The following is a 17,568-nucleotide window of genomic DNA, read 5'->3' as shown; positions in this document are numbered from 1 at the left end:
ACAGGAAACACGCAGGGGAAGCAGTAACACACCAGATTGAGTCTGATCAGCACTCAGGCTGGCCCTGGGAGAGAGGTGGTCGCCTGCTCTGGGAATCTCATAGCACTCCACTTTCCCCAGGCCTTGCCACACGGCATCTCGCTTGGAGTTTAAAGTGTTGAAGGTGGGGGAAATGGGTGAGCTACGACCCATGACTGGCATCCTTGGGCCCTGTGTGCCAGGTCATGGGTCGCAGCTCACCTGTATTCCTCGACTCCCAACCCTTAATTCCCATGCTAGATACCATGTGGCAAGCCCTGGGGGAATGGCAAGGGCCCCAGAATCAGGGTCTCTTTCACCTGACCACCCCTTCCCGAGTTGGGGGCCGGGCACAAAGAGGCATAGTCCAGGCAGCCTTCAGTGAACAAATGAAGGAAAGCATCAAAAAATGTAGAATGACTGGACAGGAGAAGCAAGACGGTTGTCAGGAGACCATAAGCAAGGCCTCGGGCCTCACCAGGACCCAATTTCCCAGGTAAAATAAGAGGGTTATATAAGGTTACTTCCAGGGGTCTGGCCAACTCTGACACTCTCTACCCTGACCAGGCCTGGATCTCACTGACTCTGTGCGACCTCAGCCCCTGAGGGCCACGCAGGGGCTCAGGGTGAGGCCAGAGGCCTGGGTATCCAGGAAGCAGCCCTGGCAGAGCTCACAGCAGGTGCCGGGGAGACCCGGGGCTGTGGAGCAGTGTGGCAAGCAGGAAAAGCTGAGTTGCAGCAGCAAAGACACCACAGATGACTCCTTGGAGGGGAAAGCCCCATCCTCCAGCCAAACACGAAGCCTCAGCTGAGGTCAAAGCCTGAAAATCATTGCCTGAGTAGCCAAGGGGGGACAAGGTCTGGCCCAGGGCCAGGCCAGAGTTGGCCAGGAAAGCAGTGCCCGGCACCCAGTCAGGGCTGTTCCTCCACACATCCCTTTCCCCGCCACAGGTCTGCCTGCCACCCCTCAGGACCACCCACACACACGGGGGACACACACGGGGGCAGCCCCACCCCAGCCCCTTGAGCTGCAGGGTGCTGAGTGCAGATGGGCAGAACAGGTGTCAGGCCCAGCCTACTAAATGGCCCTTCAGGGCCTTGATTTTCCTGCCTCTAAAAGAAGAAGAAGGCCAATATTCCCACACAGGCTAGTTTTTTTTATTTTTTTTTAATCAACTAAGGAGTCAGTGTTGGATGAGGCAGAAGCCAGGGAGGCCAATGGAAAGACCCTTCCAAATTGGGGTGCAGGGTGGAGAGCTGTCAATTACCTGATAACATGACTGTATGTACCTATACTCTAGAGAGTCTGGGGTGCCTGATTTGGGCCTCTTCCAGAGTCATCCTACACACATGTACCTGTATGTGCCACATGCACCCCTACATGTTCCCAAAGTGCTGAAGAAGGCTGGAGGAGAGGAGTCTGTCCTGAGGATGAATTTTCTGTCTCCTGGAGGGACCAGAGTAGCAGGACCAAAGTGGAGGCCACCTGGGGAAGGATGGTGCTTCTGGGAGCCTAGGAAGCGTGGCCCTGACTCCTGGGCAGCTTCAAGCTCCTACTTGGAGCTACCAAGACCCTTGGTTCATAGCTAGCACACTGTGCTGAAGCTGAAGCTGAAGCTGCCGCTCCGACTCTGAGGACTGCCAGCACGACCCACGTGGAAGTAAACAAGGACAGCTTGGTGGTCAAGGCTGGAGCAGTCTGCACTGGGCACAAGGTGGACAGCATCAGGGAATTCTCCCTGGCCTTCCCCTTCCTAACCCAGGAAGCTGGGGCACAGGGAGGTGAGGGTGGGAAGAGATGGACAGACAGGAGACACTGAGCCCTACTTAATCCGGGAAGGCCCACTGGGGCTTGGGTGAGGGAAGTAGGGCCCGGGGCAGAGTCCCAAGGGACAGCAGCTAAAAGCAGGTGCTGCACAGAGAAGCAGAGGAGACACACCAGTGGATCCGGCCACACCCCCTTCCCTGGCTCTCAAGCAGCGGAATGGTCCTGTTCCACCACCTTGTGGCCAAAGGGAGGATGGCACTGTCAACAGCCAGAGGCTCTGCTCTGGCTCCACGCGATTTAATAACAGCCTCAGACTCCTGGTCTGCATCTCCCCCAGCCGTTGATCCCTGAGGGAATAGGCTGCAGGCACCTGCAGAGCTATGGAGAAATGTGTCACAAAGAACAAGAATAGGACTGAGGTGGACGTGAGTCGGGAAAGCCAGAATGGAGACAAGGCGAGCATGAGTCTGATCATGAGGGACTGGTCTGTCTTGCATCAGTGAAGCAAGGGGCCTTCTGAGGGGCAAAACTGAAGAGGTTACAGAGGAAGCCTGGTCATCCTCAGCTCTCTCCACCCTTGTCCTCCAATTCAGCCAGATGCTTCCAAATCTCCAAATCCCTTTATCCAGCTCTCTACCCGCTGTCTCTAATGTTTAATGCTATAACAACAACAACAAAAAGTGCTTAATAACCCAGAAACAGGACAATCTACAACATGGTGCACCCCTCCAGGACGGGGGCCTCAGCTTCCCCTCCCCGACAGCCCACACTCTGGCCCCCTGCCAGTACCAATAAAGACCTGCTGCTCATCCAATCATACAAATATCTATTGAGCATTCACTCTGGCTAGGCATGTACTGTTGAGTCCTAACAACTGCAAGTGATTTCTGTTTCATTTTACAGGTGGGCAAACTAGCTTCAAGGCATTAAATCACATGCATAGTGTCACACAGTTGGCCAGAAAGGGAGCCACGGTCTGCCTGATGCCTGGCCTCACACACAACTCAAGAAAGGTCCTGGTGACCCAGAGAGGCCCTAGGGTCCTGACTCTGAGCAGGCAGAGGTGATTTATAAGACAGACCATTGCATCACGTCCTCACACCTGTTCATTCTTAATGCTGACCCTTCCAACAAGCTGGAGGGCATCTAACAGCTGAACCCAAAGCACAACAACAGCTACAAGTAAGAAAAGGTTCTAGGGTGCTGTAGCAGGCGCTCTGACCACAGGGGGCCAGGGACAAACTACTGGAGGCAGACCTGGGCCCTCAGGGACAGTGGTTTGGTGTCATCTCGTTTCAAGTCTAACAGCCCTAATTCGGGAGAAAGTCTGCTATGTTTATTTAGTGTGTGCCACTGTGAAAGCAAGAAAGTGAGACTAATACATTCCAGAATGGGTTTATGCAAAATGTTCAAAATTTGGATCTTTCCCTCTCTTCCATCCAGAAACCCTGGTCACCCAGAAAGCCTCATCTTCAAGGGTCCTGGATGACTGACATTTGCCTGTGCTGAGGTCACCTCAAAAGGTCCTAAGCACAGGTTCAGACACTGGCTCCACCTCAGAAACCAGGCCCAAGAAATCAGGGAGTAAATCCGAGGACAAATGTGTTAACACCCACCAGAGCAAGTTCTGACATGAACTCTGGGGCAGGGCTTATGAAACGGGGGTTATCAGTTCCTGTGTGGACTATCTTGACCATAAACAGCTTCCCAGATAAAACCAGGCTAAAGTATATACTAGCGCAAGATGTAATCAGTGAAGGGAAAGCAAGAAGTAGCGATGGGGAAGTGGCGACAAGGGAAAGAGAGAAAAATAGGCAGGTGAGAGGTGAGCTGCACGTGGACAGGGGCTTTGGGGCTCTAGTCTGAGTGACATGAAGTATCTGGCCCTGGCCCTCATGCATCCCCTGGACACTGAGTCTTCTGGTGTAAAGAGAAGGGGCTTGATGGGGGCTCCCTAAGGCTCAGACCAACCCTACAATGCTGTGAACGAAAATCTGGAAGAACACTCCAGGGTCACCAGCAGGGGTCTTGGCTTGGATGGCGGATGGGTGTAAGTACCTTCTCTTTGCTCGCCTGTATGTTCAAATTTCCTTTATTTTACATATCTTTAGCGGATGTTTTAAATTATAAAACATTTGTTCACTATGACACATTTGAACAATGGAAGGTACATAAAATTTAAAACTGACATATTCCCCCTCCCAGCCTTTCCAATCCCTCTCTGCAGAGGCTGCCACTCTAGACTTGTTGCCTATGCTTCCAAACACGTTTCCATGTGCACATTACCTGGCATTCTACTAAAATGGGACTATATTACATGCAACACTTTGCAATTTCTCACCTAGCGAGATGTTTCTAAATCAGTCTTCATGGAACATCACACTTTTGAGCACTGGAATAGTATTCCACTGTAAGCACAGACCATGATTTATTTAACCAAAGCCATCAACGGCCACTCCGCTGGTTCTAACAGGTTGCAGTTACCAACAGGGCTGGTGTGAACACCTCTGTATGTGCCATCCTGTGCTAATTTAGGGGATACGATTCTGTAACTGGGTATATAGGGCCACACAGCACATATACATGCAATGTTTAAACAAGGCAGTAAAAACTTGTCCCCCAAGGATCTACACCAAGTCACCCTTCCACCAACTCTATTTTTGGAATTTTTTTTCAAGTTATGTTTAGTTAAAAAGGAGACCAAAAAAGAAAAGAAACCACCATGCCCAGTCATGCAGGAGGCACGGCAGGGATCTGGAGGGGAATCCCTGGCTGTGGCTCTCCCTGCTCTGCTCGCCAAATTAGGCTCCACGCCAGGTATCCTCCTCAGGCCACGCTTATGTCCACTTGGCCCGCCATTAAGGCTGCTCTCCAGCCTCCTGGCAGGACTTGTGGGCAGGACCAGGCTTCCAAGGGAGGCTTGCCCTGGTTGCAAGCCAACAGACGGCCGGGCGTGGGCTGAGCTGCCGGCCGTCAGTGTGCTGATGACTTCCAGATTGGTATCTTTAGTGCTACTTCCCCTGAGCTCCAGATCCACACAGCCACCTCCCTCAGACACTCTGACTCAGCACTTCTGAGATAGAACACCTCCTCCTCCACCACCCTGTCCATGCCCCAAACCTTCTCCTCCTCCAGTGGTCCCCATCTCAGAAGCAGTTCCAGCACCCACCCAGACATTTGACTTCTAACTAACTTCTAACCCCTCTCACCACCATACCTAAGGCAGACTGGCCCAATCTTATCAGTCTCATGCCCTAAGCTGGTCTCTGACCCAGTCCCTCTTCTGCCCACGTGCCACTCCTGCCCCAGTTGAGCCCCATTCTCTCACCCAGAGAGCTGGAATAGCACCTGCTTCTAGCCTGGCTCCTCCTAAACCCAACCTCCTGAGCCCCACATCAAGTTTCACATCACACCACCAACACTCGTCCCCTTCACAATTCCCCCCTCCTTCATCTACTGACAGATCAAATCCAAGCTGACTCATGGCAGCAAGACCTCCCTCCTGCCTACCCCTCGCCTCCACCCCTGCTCTGGGGCCTCATCCTCTTGCAGCAGCAGCCAGCTGGAGAGGAACAGTCAAGTCACCACCAGCGATCCATGCCAGCTCATCAATCATTGGGTGCTGGGGGCAGGGGGGAGATGCCTCTTCACACAGCAATGCCACTGCCTGGGGCAGTCGGGACAACATGGGCCATCAGACACTGAGGGGAAAACGTCAGGTGTGTGTGGGCCCAGGCTCTCACAGCTCAGAGACTCATGTAGTTGTTCCCTTCGGTCCAAGTGCAAACCCTCTCCACGTGTACACCCTTCCCCCAACGCCTCCCAAGCTCCTCTCTCGTGTTTGTGGTCACTGGATTGTTAGAACCCTGTTCTCTCTTCCTCTGGATCACATCTGACTCTGAGGAATTCTGGACCAAGCTAAGCTTGTCTTGCTGTCTAAGCCGTGGTCACGCAGTTTCACCAAATCGATATATTCTCCTCTGACAAACAGAATGGAACAAAGTGTTTCCAGGCAAGAACATAAACTCTTAAGCAAGACATTTCCCACACACAGACCTTGACCTAACTGAAGAATCTCTCTCTCTCTCTCTTTTTAAACACAACTCTCAGCTCTCCTAAGCTATGTATCTTTCCAAGGCACCCAAGGCCTTCAATGAACCAGCCCAATGCGCCTATCCACCCTCAGCCCTGCACACCCGACACATGCTCTACTCTCTCTTCCCAGTTCCCAAAGTTCTCCTGATATTCTATGCAGCTTCACGTTTCTGAGACTGCTAATGCCATTCCTTCTTCCCCACTCCTTGACCTGGCTAATTTTTTGTGTGTGACAACTTCACTGAGATATAATGCATGTATCATACAATTTTCCCATTTAAAATGTACAATTCAATGGTGTTTAGTATATTCAGAGTTGTGCAACCATCACCACAATTTTAGAACATTTTCATTACCCCAAAAAGAAGCCCTGTACCCTTTAACTGCTACTCCTCACATGCTCCCACTGCCCCAAAGTGTACCACATGCCTACTGGACATTCAATGCTGTTTTGATGTCCACCAGTCTGTCCATTAGGCACACCTGCACCCAAGCAAGGCCTGTGTGACATTGTTTTCATTACCCACTCGAGGCCCAGCATGGTGCCTGCCTCCCAGGAGTGACAGGAAGGAATGACCACAGTGGGAGCAGCTGGCTTCCCTGACTGCTCTCTCGGCTCCAGGCCCTGTGCTTACATGTCACTAACATTTCAGAGTGATCCTATTAATACTCTCATTGTGGGTTTCCCTGGTGGCATAGTGGTTGAGAATCCGCCTACCAATGCAGGGGACACAGGTTCGAGCCCTGGTCCGGGAGGATCCCACATGCCGCGGAGCAACAAAGCCCTCGCGCCACAACTACTGAGCCTGTGCTCTAGAGCCCGAGAGCCACAACTACTGAAGCCTGTGCGTCTAGAGCCCGTGCTCCGCAACAAGAGAAGCCCCCACAATAAGAAGCCCGTGCACCTCAATGAAGAGTAGCCCCGCTCACTGCAACTAGAGAAAGCCCGCATGCAGCAATGAAGATCCAATGCAGCCATAAATTAATTAATTAATTAATTTAAAAAATACTCTTGGGGCTTCCCTGGTGGCGCAGTGGTTGAGAGTCCGCCTGCCGATGCAGGGGACACGGGTTCGTGACCCGGTCCGGGAAGTTCCCACATGCCACGGAGCAGCTGGGCCCATGAGCCATGGCCACTGAGCCTGCACGTCCAGAGCCTGTGCTCCGCAATGGGAGAGGCCACAACAGTGAGAGGCCCGCGTACCGCAAAATAAAAAAACGACAAAAAAACTCTCATTATGCAGCTGAGGATAAACCACTTGCCCAGGGTCACAAAGCTAGTAACAGGCTGAGCAGGGATTCATCAGTGAGTTGAGTTCATTGGTAAGCTCTGCTCTGTCTGTATGTTGTCTCTGCCCAACCACTCCATGCACTGCTGTCAGCTTCTAGCCCTGCTCTCCTCTGTACTCATTAAGGTCACCAATGACCTCTGAATGGCAAAACCAAATGAAGAACTGTCTGACTTTATTTCAATCTCTTGGTCATGTTTGTCAGTCACCACCCACTTCTTTTTCTCTCTTGGGGCTACCAACCTCTCAGGGGATGCCTTTGCTCTTTCTGGCAGGACCATCTTTTGCCCTATCCTTGCTTAACGGAAGCCCTATGCGGGGAGGGTCTCATCTAGGGCCTCTACTCTTTTGATTCTATGCTCTCTCTTGGGGTCAGTGGCCACACTTCTACCCTGATTCCCCAAGCTCAGACCTCACACCTGAGCAGCAAAAGTAGTCTCCACATCTTCACTCAGATGGCTCACAGATCCCTCAATTCCATCTTCTCACTCTTTCTCCAACCTGTTCCTTCCACAGTCCACTATCATTTCACTTGCCACCTACACAGTTGCCTAAGCCAGAGAGGAGACATCAGCCTTGACTCTTCCTTCTTCCTCAGCCTCCTTATCCAACCCTCAAATCCTATCAACTCCTCTTCCTATAATCCCCCCACCCCCACCCCACAATGCTCCCTACCAATGCCTGAAGACAGGCTGCCATCATCTTCTCTGCCCTGGATTACTTATAAGATTCTGCAGACTGTTCTTCCCACCTTCAGTGTGGCCCCGACCCCCAAAACACTTTTCAAACTGCAGGTACATTCTGAAGTACAAGTCCAGTAGTTTTACCCTCCCATCCCCTGCATTCAGGACAAAGCCCTTCTTGTGGTTTTTGCAATCCTTCAAAGCTGATCTCTTTCCAGCCACATTCCTGGCCATACTATAATTAGTGCTGAATAACTAACTGTGCCACTAACAGCTAATTAGTGCCACTGCTGGAGACACCATCTATGTTTGTATCTGCAGTTTGATGTGACTGGTGATTTGGCCAAGGCCAGCCAGGAGTCTCACTTTCCTCTTCCTATATGAGACTGTGTCTTGTGAAATAATGTTGAAATGCAGAAGGAAATGTTGTAATGAACAAAAGACAAGTGACTCAGAACAGAGAGGGATACAGTGTTCTGAAAGACAACCAGCATATCACACATGTGAGCTCTTCAATCATAGTCCCTGAGCATCTAACTCACTGGCTGAGGAAAACAATCACTCGGGACCACCTAACTCACATGGAAGTTGAGAAGATCACAGGGTTCCTCCTTCTGAATGCTAAGCATATTTCTTTACAACAGGAAGGATATGTACTGAATGGTCCAAGTGTCAGGGGGAGCGCCCATTCCAAATTAGGAACTGGCATTGGTACCCATCAGCTGAGTTACAGCTGCATAATCCAGCAAGCCATAGGCTTCTCTGTATTTTCCAAGTTTCTAAGTAAGAAGGGAGCTAATTCATAGAAAAATCCTAGAAATAATGACCAACTCAGCAACAGTGAGAAACCCCTGGACTCAGATTTTGGTCTCTAAATATCATTTTCCTATAAAAAGAATCAGGTCCCCTAAGAGAAATGATGACTCTAGGTCTGGGTCAACAAATGTACAAGATAACATTAGAATATATTGTCATCTCAGTAGTAAGGAAGGCTACAGGGTTATGTCAAAAAACTTACACAACAGACAGCCTATTGTATAAGCTCCCACTGGCCAAAGGACAATTTGAGCACTGATAAAGTTAAAAGACTGAAGCACAACAAATGTATTAAAATCCATAAGTGTGTTATGATACTAAACAAACAAAAAGAAGAACAAACAAACCTCATGAGTTATCTTTGGAGGATGTTGGAAAACCAACTCATAATTTTGGAAGCTAGTAAATATGGGAAAGAATTAAGCATTTATCCTGCCTCTCCTATACAGACTGTATTTCAGGGTAACCAAGTAGTTGATTACTGGCAATTTCCAGGTATAGAAGTATTCAAGCTAGCAATTGCAGAAGGAAACATAAAATTAAAATATCACCATTTTGCAACCCCTAATGAAATAATGGTTCTAGGCAATAAATGTCAATGGTTCCTATGTCATAAAAAGGGAAACAACTAAAGAGAAACAACTCTCAATAGAAGCACAAATGTCATCTATTAAATATTGTTTAAAAAAAAATAGAACCAGAATCTAATTAGGTCTTTAGATCTAACTATCAATTTACAGGAAAAACAAGGGACAGAGGAACACGTTAAACTATACAGCAGGGATATAATCAGCAAAGTTGAGATGGAAGGAAAATCTATAAATTAAAAGACCCAGCTTCTTCAGTAAATAAAAGGAAAAGTGAGACAGAAAACCTATATACTAAAAGACTTCTGATAGCATCAATCAATTGAAATATATGGATCATAATTGGACCTCACTTGAAACAAACTGTATTAAAAAATCGTTTGAGACAATCAGACAAATCTAAACACGAAATGGATATTTGATGACATCAAAAACTATTGTTTCTTTTAAAGGAGGACTAATCGGATTGTGGTTGTTAAAAAAAAATAAATCATTATCTTTTTTAGAAACACCAAAATATTTACAGCTGAAATGATATGCTGTCTGGGATTTACTTCAAAATAATTTGAGAGTGGGGGGATAAATGCAGCTATTACTGAAACAAGATTGATAACAACAAATTTGATCACTGTTGTAATTAGGTGATTATTACTTATAGGTTCGTTATACTATTCCCTCTAATTTGTACATGTTTAATGATTTCCATAATAAATAGTTTTAAAGAGAAAAGAGGAAAGGGGAAATTCTGCAGGGCAGGGCCAGAGTCTCACTCATACCTGTATTCCCAGCAGCCAGTCAGACAAATTAATAGCAATGCTTTTAGGCTGAAGCCAAGGTCAAAGCTAAGGGTTCAAGCTCAGAACTATGGTAATACCTGAAATACCTGCCTGGCTCTCTTATGAGGCACAGAAGCTGGCACACAGGAGGCCTTCAGGAAGCGTTTTTTGAATGAGCAAACGAAGACTTGAACATCGAATTAGCACGACATATGTTCCTCATGATCTGAAATACATTCACTTAGTCACATCTGACCACCTCAAATTCGGCAGGCCTCTGTGGAAGGTGGTGCCCCTGCCACCACTCTCTCTGCCTCCACACCCAGTGCTGAGGGGCCAGGGGCTTCCTCCCCTGGACTCAGCCTGATGTTTTTAAACCAAGGGTCTGGGTTCCGAGCAGATTTGTGCTCTTGTCCCCCGCACCCTACCACCCAGGACTCCTTTTGGTCCCTCTGATTGGCCCAACTATTTCTCCTTGTTATGCTGGTCGCTCTGCCCGAAATGTCCCCCACCCCACTCCACCCCATCCCTGGCCTAGCTCTCTGCACAGCTGGCTCCTCATTGCCCACACCTCAGCTCGAATATCCTTCCTCAGCAGGGCCTGAACCAGCCACACTCTCTACAGAAAGTTCCCCTCTGATTCTCTATCATTTCTCCACTGTCCGTTTCACAGGTAACACCCTTAATATGCAATTGTATATTTCCTTTGCTTTAAAATAACAATAACTGCAGCTAGCACACTGACTCAGTACTTACCATGTGCCAAGTTCATGCTAAGTGTTTTACAGGGATTATCTTGTTTAGCTTTCACAACCACCCCATCAGTAAAGATACGTATAATTTTATTTATTATTATTTCCATTTTACAGATGATGAAACTCAGGACAGAGCAGTTACATGGCCACAGAAACGTGCAGTAGTAAGCCCACATTTGTAACCGCTATGCTACACTGATCTCTTAATGTCTTCTGGCCCCACTGACCTCCACCCCCAGACTATGAGGGTCAAGGGGAACATCATTCAACAAAGTACCTCAGACCCTACTGCTGTGCCTGGCATAAAAGAGTTGCTTTACAAGTATATGTGGAATGAATGAAAACATTCAAAGTAATCCTGTATGATTTCTCTTTGTGTATCTCTGACCCACCTCCTCTTCCCCACAAGTCCCTAGCACAGGACCCAACTTCTAGAAGGTACTCAACACATCCAAAACACTCAGAGCTGAAAAGAGCTTTTGTGACCACCTAGCTCTGTCCCCTCAGTTCACCAAGAGCTAGGACCTTCTCCTACCTCTGAGAAGAGACAATCAAGCAAGATGGACAATGGAGGATACATGGACTTCAGCGGTCCTAAGAGGCTGAGTTCTAGCAAAAGAGGTCAGTAGCAGATGCCCTGATGGAGTAGAAGCCAAGAAGGAAGGCTACGGTGTGGTGGAGCGTCTCATATGTACTTCCTGTACCTTGCAGAACAAATAAACACCCTCCACCCAATGTCCTGAGCCTTCTGGAAACTGTTCCACTTCTAAAACATGTTCTTTGGAAACCTCATCATCTCAGGACACACCTACAGATTTCATAGAGACCACAGGCTTCCTTGGTCTCTCCTTCCCACCTCCCTCCCCTCTCCCCCCCACCCTTTCCCTTTTCCCTGGAGATAAGGAAGCAAAAACACCCAGCAACAAAGGGCTGGAGGTCAGGCCTCTGGGGTGACCTTCAGGAGCAGAGAAGGCCTTTCTGTAGAGGACAAGTGGAGTTTCTGGTCAATCCTTCCTGCCTCTGGTTATCTCCAGCCCCTGAAAGTCCTGAGCATCTCCAGCCTAGAGTCCCAAGAATCTCAAACTCTGTGTTGACAGACTTCTAGGAAAGCAGCACAAACAAACACAAGAGCTGCAACTGGATGGAGGGGGACAACATTCTAGCCTAGCATGTCCACAAAGGGGTTCTAAGATGGGATGGTACTGGGTCTGGGCCTTAAAGGGTGGGAATCACTGGGTTTCACGGAAGTAAGAAGGAAGCAGAGAAAATGGCTAGTGCAAATAATACTGAAACGAGCTAACGTTTACCTAGCACTTATTCTGTGCTTGGTGCTGAGTTAAGTGTTTTACACATAATAACTTGTTGACATCTCTCAACCTTGTGAGATAGGTGCTGTTAATGTGTCAGATGATGAACCCAAGACCCAGAGATGTTAAATAACTTGTCTAAAGTGATTCAGTAATTGGTGCAGCTGGGATTCAAAGTCAGATTTGAAAGTTCAAAGTCTACCACACAATGTGCACCAAAAGCTGGGGGATGGCTTGCATGAAGGAAAGGAACATGTGTGAAAGAGTGAGGGAATCCCTGAATGTCACACTAAAGGGCTGGATGGTGATCCACAAGGGGACCATGTGTGAGCAGTGCTGTAGGAAGAATGGCTTAACATGTTTATGGGGGATGATGGAGCGTCTGCTGGGAAGATGGGAACCCCGTGCCCCCAGAAGCTCTACACGGGTGGGGTAGGAGGGCAGCAGGAGTGAGGAAAGCCTAGAAGAGAAACAAGTTTACCAAATGCCAGTTGGTAATCAATGGTGTCCGCATTCAGATTTAAGCAAATAAAGATCTTCCTTCAGTCCCAATCAGTCCACAAAACTCCCATTAAATACCACTGTGTGCCAAGCCCTGCCCTGTGCAGCCTCTCTCTGTTTCTCCTCTGTTTGCCACAGTGAGGACAATGAGGTTGCTGTCAAGTTCCTACAACCCAGCACCCTAAAGTGCTCTCCTCTCCGTCCCCACCTCCACTCTCATAAGGGAGGTGAAAGACTTTTCTTGCACATTTATGTTAAAACCATAATGCCCACAATTGTATTTGAACTGCAGTAAGTTTTAAAACTTAAAGGTATTTATTTTCACATTACAGGTCCAATTTGCAAGGTGCATAACTGTTTTTTTAACTGAGCTCACTTTTAACCTCAGTAAGTTTATGATGAGAAAATTTTCTCCAGAAGGCGAATCATCTGGCCATCTTCCCCCTCCAGCTACCAACCAGGAGGCTAGCAGTACCTCTGTTCGAGGATATAACCTGGAGGTCAGGGATGGGAACTCACAGCCCAGCCACTGTGCCCTTCACTATCACCTGGGGGGCGGCGGTGGGTAGCGGGAGGAGGAAGAGAAGACTGGAATCAGGGAAGTCTCTAATTCAGTAAATCTGATGCTGCGCCTCACAGAGTCAATTCCACTTTGGAGCTGTGTGTCCTGAAAAAAAGTGGAACTCAGCTTCTCACCATTCTTGTGCTAGGAAACCCTGTCTGAACAGAGTTTCCTCATGGAGCGAGTGGGAATTATTGTCAAATACAGGTGTATGAACTTCCCGACTTTCAGGGCTCTCCCAAACAGTGCCTTCAGAAGACCTCTCAGCCAGTGGATTGGCGATGGGAGGAAACTCTCGCTAAGCTGGCTCAGTAATTCCCCAGAAAGGCTCACTGCGCAGGCCAACGTGAAGACACAATGAGCCCAAAGCCCTTGGTGTATGTGCTGGGAGGGAAAGCCGGGGACTTTTCCGCTTAGCTTCCCTAAGCTTTGCCACGAGACAGCTCTCTGGCTACGTCAGGGTAAAGAGGCTTGTACGAGCACATCTCACACCAGCTAACCACTCCCGAGACACCCTCTCTTCCAGACTACATGGTGGGCAGAACGGGGAAGAAGTGGCCCCAGCAGAGGCGAACCACTGCGGTTCTTAAAGCCTTATTTGCGTTTGGGCCCACACGGAGCCGCAAATGGAGGTATATTCCCTTCCGGCGCACCCCGCCATTAGCCCCCGGATTCCCAGCAGGCCTCTCAGGCCCGGATCCGGTTCCCCGACCTCTCAGGCCCTTCGAGAACCCCCAGCTTCCACTCCCAGACCTCAGAACCTTCAGGCCCGCGCCGGCCTCCCTGCCGGCCTTTCGAGGCCCCGCAGCCCGGCCCCGCGGCTCACCCTCGAGCGTCTCGCACTGAACCAGGTTGAGGTAGTCCGTCTGGCTGAGCACCCCGGCCTTCAGGCCGCGCACCAGTCCCTCCAAGTAGCCATTGTCCACGTTGAAGTAAAGCTCCGGGAAGAACGACATGGCTGCGGCGGGGTCGGCTGGACCGGAGGACCCGGACCTGCCGGCACGCAGCACAACTCCAAGATCAGCTGACGCGGCGCCCGCAGCGGGCTGTCAAGCGCATCAGGTGACGCGCAAGCGGCCCACGTGACCACAACGGGGCGGGGCTCTGAGCGGCGCCCGGCTTCCGGGTGGTTTCTCGCGGAACGGTTGCGCAGGTGTGGGCTCGGGACCGCCCACTGGCGCCTGCGCGCTGAGGGGAAGAGGGCCTCTTGCTCTCCGGCGGGAGCGGCTTGGAGTGTCCAAGGCCGACCGCGTGGTGGCGCCCGTGGCCGCGGGGATTCGATTGGGCCTTCACTCTAGATTTCCCGAGTCTGGTGCACGTGGTGCTGTGGCGGCCAGAGGAGTAAAGATGGGAGTGGGCGGCGCTTCTTATGCTTGGAAATATTCCAGACTGTTGTCAGCCTTCCCCTGAAAGGAACTGAAGTCCGGTGAGGGGAAGGCTTCGCTGCGGGTCACGCGTCGAGTTAACGCAAGCAGGCCCTGGAGCCTAATGTTTTGTTAGCCTGCTGGGAGCTACAGCTCCTATGCTGCGTTGCGCCCTCCCTTCCCCTCATTTATTATATAAGATTCTCAAGGGTAGGAGCGCGGCCCTCCTCTGCTTCTCCCAACGACGCCTGGCACTCTAAGAGCATGCATGTAAGTGACTCATGATGGGATAGCGCAGGCCCTGGGGTAGGGATGTGTGTGTGGTGTCTTGGCTTGGAGACACCTTTGCCCCTGCCATGACCTCCCCCCTCCGACGGTCACGTTCGAAATAACGCCACAACCCTGGGGTTGGTCCCATCCTTTATTGTCGCTTCCCTGCCCCAGCCCCAACCCCAACGTCGGCCAACTAGGTGCGGCTGCAGGGGTTCGCGGCAGTACCCAGCTTGCGGCAGTAGCAGAAGGCGTTGAAGAAACGGCAGTAGCACGTGGCACATGGGTCGCAGCATGGTACCTGGTGTCCCAGACAGGACTCGTGCAGCCTTACGCAGCGACGCGGGGAGCGCGGCTTGCGTCCTTCCGGATCTAGCACCTGCAGGGGTTGGGTAACATGGGCCTTCAGTGGCAGCTTCAGGGACCTGACCCAATCAAGGCGGGACGTCAGTGGAGCATGGGGAGGGATGGTCTGCAGTGTCACCCCAAGTGAGAGGGTCACCGAAGTGGAGATGGAGGTTGATGCCTGATCCCCCCACCCAGAGATTGTGGCCTCAGCCCTTTTCCTGAGCAGTTACCTCTGCCAAGGCCTTGGCCTCTGCCTCCTGCAGCAGAGCCTCTTCCACCTGTTCTGCCGTTGTCCTCTTCAGCGGGGGCTGCAGGCCCAGGCCTGGGACAGATGATGTGAGGACAGAAAACCCCATGCACAAGACACCCACCTCCCAGGCCTGAGATTGGGAAGGGGGAAAGAGGGCTCATACCAGGCAGAATAGTTCGTGGCCAGAGAGTGTCCAGGCCCCACCCATCCCCACCCCTGCCCACACTGACCTTGGAGCTCTGGGAACAAGGCTTGGTCAGGCCTTCCGATGCCCTCCAGGGGAGCCAAGCCCATCTGGGCCCCCTGCCCGGTGGGCATTGCCAGCAGCAGGGCACAACTCAGCAGCACTGTGGTCAGCATGGCCTGGCTCAGCAGGAAGACCCCACTTAGTCCCTCTTCATCCCTAGAACACCCTCTAGGTGCCCTATCCCAGACAGAAGACCCCTAGAGAGTAGGAGTCTCTGCCCAACCTGAGGACTTACCTCTGCTTGCTGGATCCTTGCCCCAAGAGTTCCTGGCCACCCCATGCCCTCGGTTTATATGGCAGGGTCTAATGAAGGGCCCACACGTGACTTCTCCCTGCAGCCAGGGCATGAGGGCGCCCCCCCAGACAGTGGGGGCACAGTTCAGGCCTCTCTCACTGGAACCTGGGCTCTATAAGAGGGGTACCCATCTCCAGTTTGGAGTGAGGTCTCCAGGAACCAATCAAAGTTTGGGAACAAGATAGGGTGCCCAGGGCCCCCACATTCATTCCCCAGGACAGGGACCTGGGGAATGGGGATGGGTAGGCTGGAGCCATTAGCAATAACAAGGAAGGCGGCCCTGAACACTTAATTTAATTTGTGGCCCCGGAGATGCTCATTCAGACCCTACGCATGGCATGTTCCCTTTGCTTCCAGGAACTTGGGTCAAGGGCATTGGAGGGGGTGATGGGCCAGTGACCAGAGCGGGGTGGGGTTGGGGTGGAGACCTAGACCCTGGGTTTTTGAGGGGAGAAAGGGGAGGGGAGAAGCCCGCTTAGCCAAAAGCAGGCCCTCTGCCTCCATCTCTGGCCCTACCTCTCCTCCCCCTTCTTCCTCCAGGCTTCTCCAAAACCCCAGCCCTGCTCCTGCCCCCACACCCTTTTCTGCCTGGGGTTCCTGGAAGCCAAGGTGGCCGAACGGACTGTTCCCTGGGTGGATGAGGAGCTTCAAAGTAAAAAGCTTTTCAGGCCGCCTGCCTCATTAGTGCTAATGGCTGCTCCTTTCCGCCCTGCGTTGTCAGGCCTGTGCCCACGCCTGACCTCATCAGCACGGGGCAGATGTGAGGACTGCCCTTTCATAGAGATGGTGGGACACACAGGACCCCACCTGCCCCAGCCTTCCCTCACCAGCCCCGCCAAGGGCACTTTATTACACACTTGCCACTTGGGGATGGGGATGCAGGCTGAGTCAGCTTCCAGGACTCAATATACAAACAGCTGGCCCAAGACAGCTGGAGGAGGATGTAGAGGCTGTTTGGGGCTATTCTGACCAGGGCGAGGCCTGAGGAAGTCCTTCCAGAAAGCAGTTGGAAACCATAGGTTATCATCTGGCAGCTTCTGGCCTGGTGTCAACACAGCAATTGGTCTTGGGGAGAGACTTGTGTGGAGAGGGGTGCTCTGCAGAGGGTGAGCCTGTGGCATTCTTCTTCCACAGATGGGCATTGATGTCTGTTCTGGGATCAGGCTGGCATTGGACTCGCTTGTGGTTGGCCCAGGGTAACAGTCCTAGGAGCTCAGAGGGTCACCTACTATGGCCCAGGGGAGGAGCAGGGGAGTGAGGGAAAGCCCCTCTGGGGAGGTGGTCCATGGATAATCCAACAAAGGGCCAGTCCCCATTTCTCCCCCGGGAATGGTGCTGGCTGTTTTGGTGACTGTCACAAAGCAGACCTGGTGTCAAGGCCTCCCTGGCAACTGACATTAACCTTTGTTTCCCAGAAGCCATAGCTGGGCTCAGTGGCCCACCCCAGGGGTTTCTTATAGTGGTGCAGGGTGAAGGTATCAGGCACCCAGGTGTGCCCCCATCTTGGTTGGGCCACATGGAGCTCAGGAAGGGTAATACATCAAATGTACCCAAGACATTTTCCCCAAATCTTTATGCCCTGGCCCCATCCTTGGAGGTTCTGGCTGAAGAGATGGTGGTAAGGAGCAGGGACTGTG

The 17,568-nt window shown here is 51.1% G+C and overlaps 2 protein-coding genes across 3 annotated transcripts in view; both read right to left on the bottom strand.

Moving 5' to 3' along the window:
* Positions 1-14,207, bottom strand: part of ATP6V0D1 (ATPase H+ transporting V0 subunit d1) — a 38,291-nt gene extending 24,084 nt beyond the window's left edge. The window contains exon 1 of one of the 2 annotated variants that reach the window (XM_024733959.1): positions 13,984-14,207. In XM_024733959.1, coding sequence (XP_024589727.1) covers positions 13,984-14,113 — 130 coding nt within the window. In that variant the 5' untranslated portion in view covers positions 14,114-14,207. The remainder of the gene's footprint in view (positions 1-13,983) is intronic. The other variant, XM_024733949.1, reaches the window with a different exon arrangement.
* Positions 14,208-14,987: 780 nt separating this feature from the next.
* AGRP (agouti related neuropeptide) lies at positions 14,988-16,353 on the bottom strand. Its single transcript, XM_024733584.1, has 3 exons — positions 15,620-16,353; positions 15,370-15,461; positions 14,988-15,170 (listed from the first exon to the last, which is right to left on the bottom strand). The coding sequence occupies exons 1-3, from the start codon at positions 15,747-15,749 to the stop codon at positions 14,988-14,990; spliced, it is 405 nt and encodes a 134-aa protein (XP_024589352.1). The 5' UTR covers positions 15,750-16,353.
* Positions 16,354-17,568: the final 1,215 nt, after the last annotated feature.

This window comes from Neophocaena asiaeorientalis, unplaced genomic scaffold (genome assembly GCF_003031525.2).
Source record: "Neophocaena asiaeorientalis asiaeorientalis breed wild unplaced genomic scaffold, Neophocaena_asiaeorientalis_V1.1 scaffold90, whole genome shotgun sequence".
Classification (NCBI taxonomy): Eukaryota; Metazoa; Chordata; class Mammalia; order Artiodactyla; family Phocoenidae; genus Neophocaena; species Neophocaena asiaeorientalis.
The sequence above is the reverse complement of the archived record's forward strand: the minus strand, read 5'-3'. Positions and strand labels throughout refer to the sequence as shown.

Coding starts and splice junctions, on each gene's coding strand:
- AGRP (XM_024733584.1), bottom strand. CDS start 15,749: ATGCTGACCACAGTGCTGCTGAGTTGTGCCCTGCTGCTGGCAATGCCC. Junction 15,462..15,619: donor CTTGTTCCCAGAGCTCCAAG/GTCAGTGTGGGC, acceptor CATCTGTCCCAG/GCCTGGGCCTGCAGCCCCCG. Junction 15,171..15,369: donor AGGCCAAGGCCTTGGCAGAG/GTAACTGCTCAG, acceptor CAACCCCTGCAG/GTGCTAGATCCGGAAGGACG.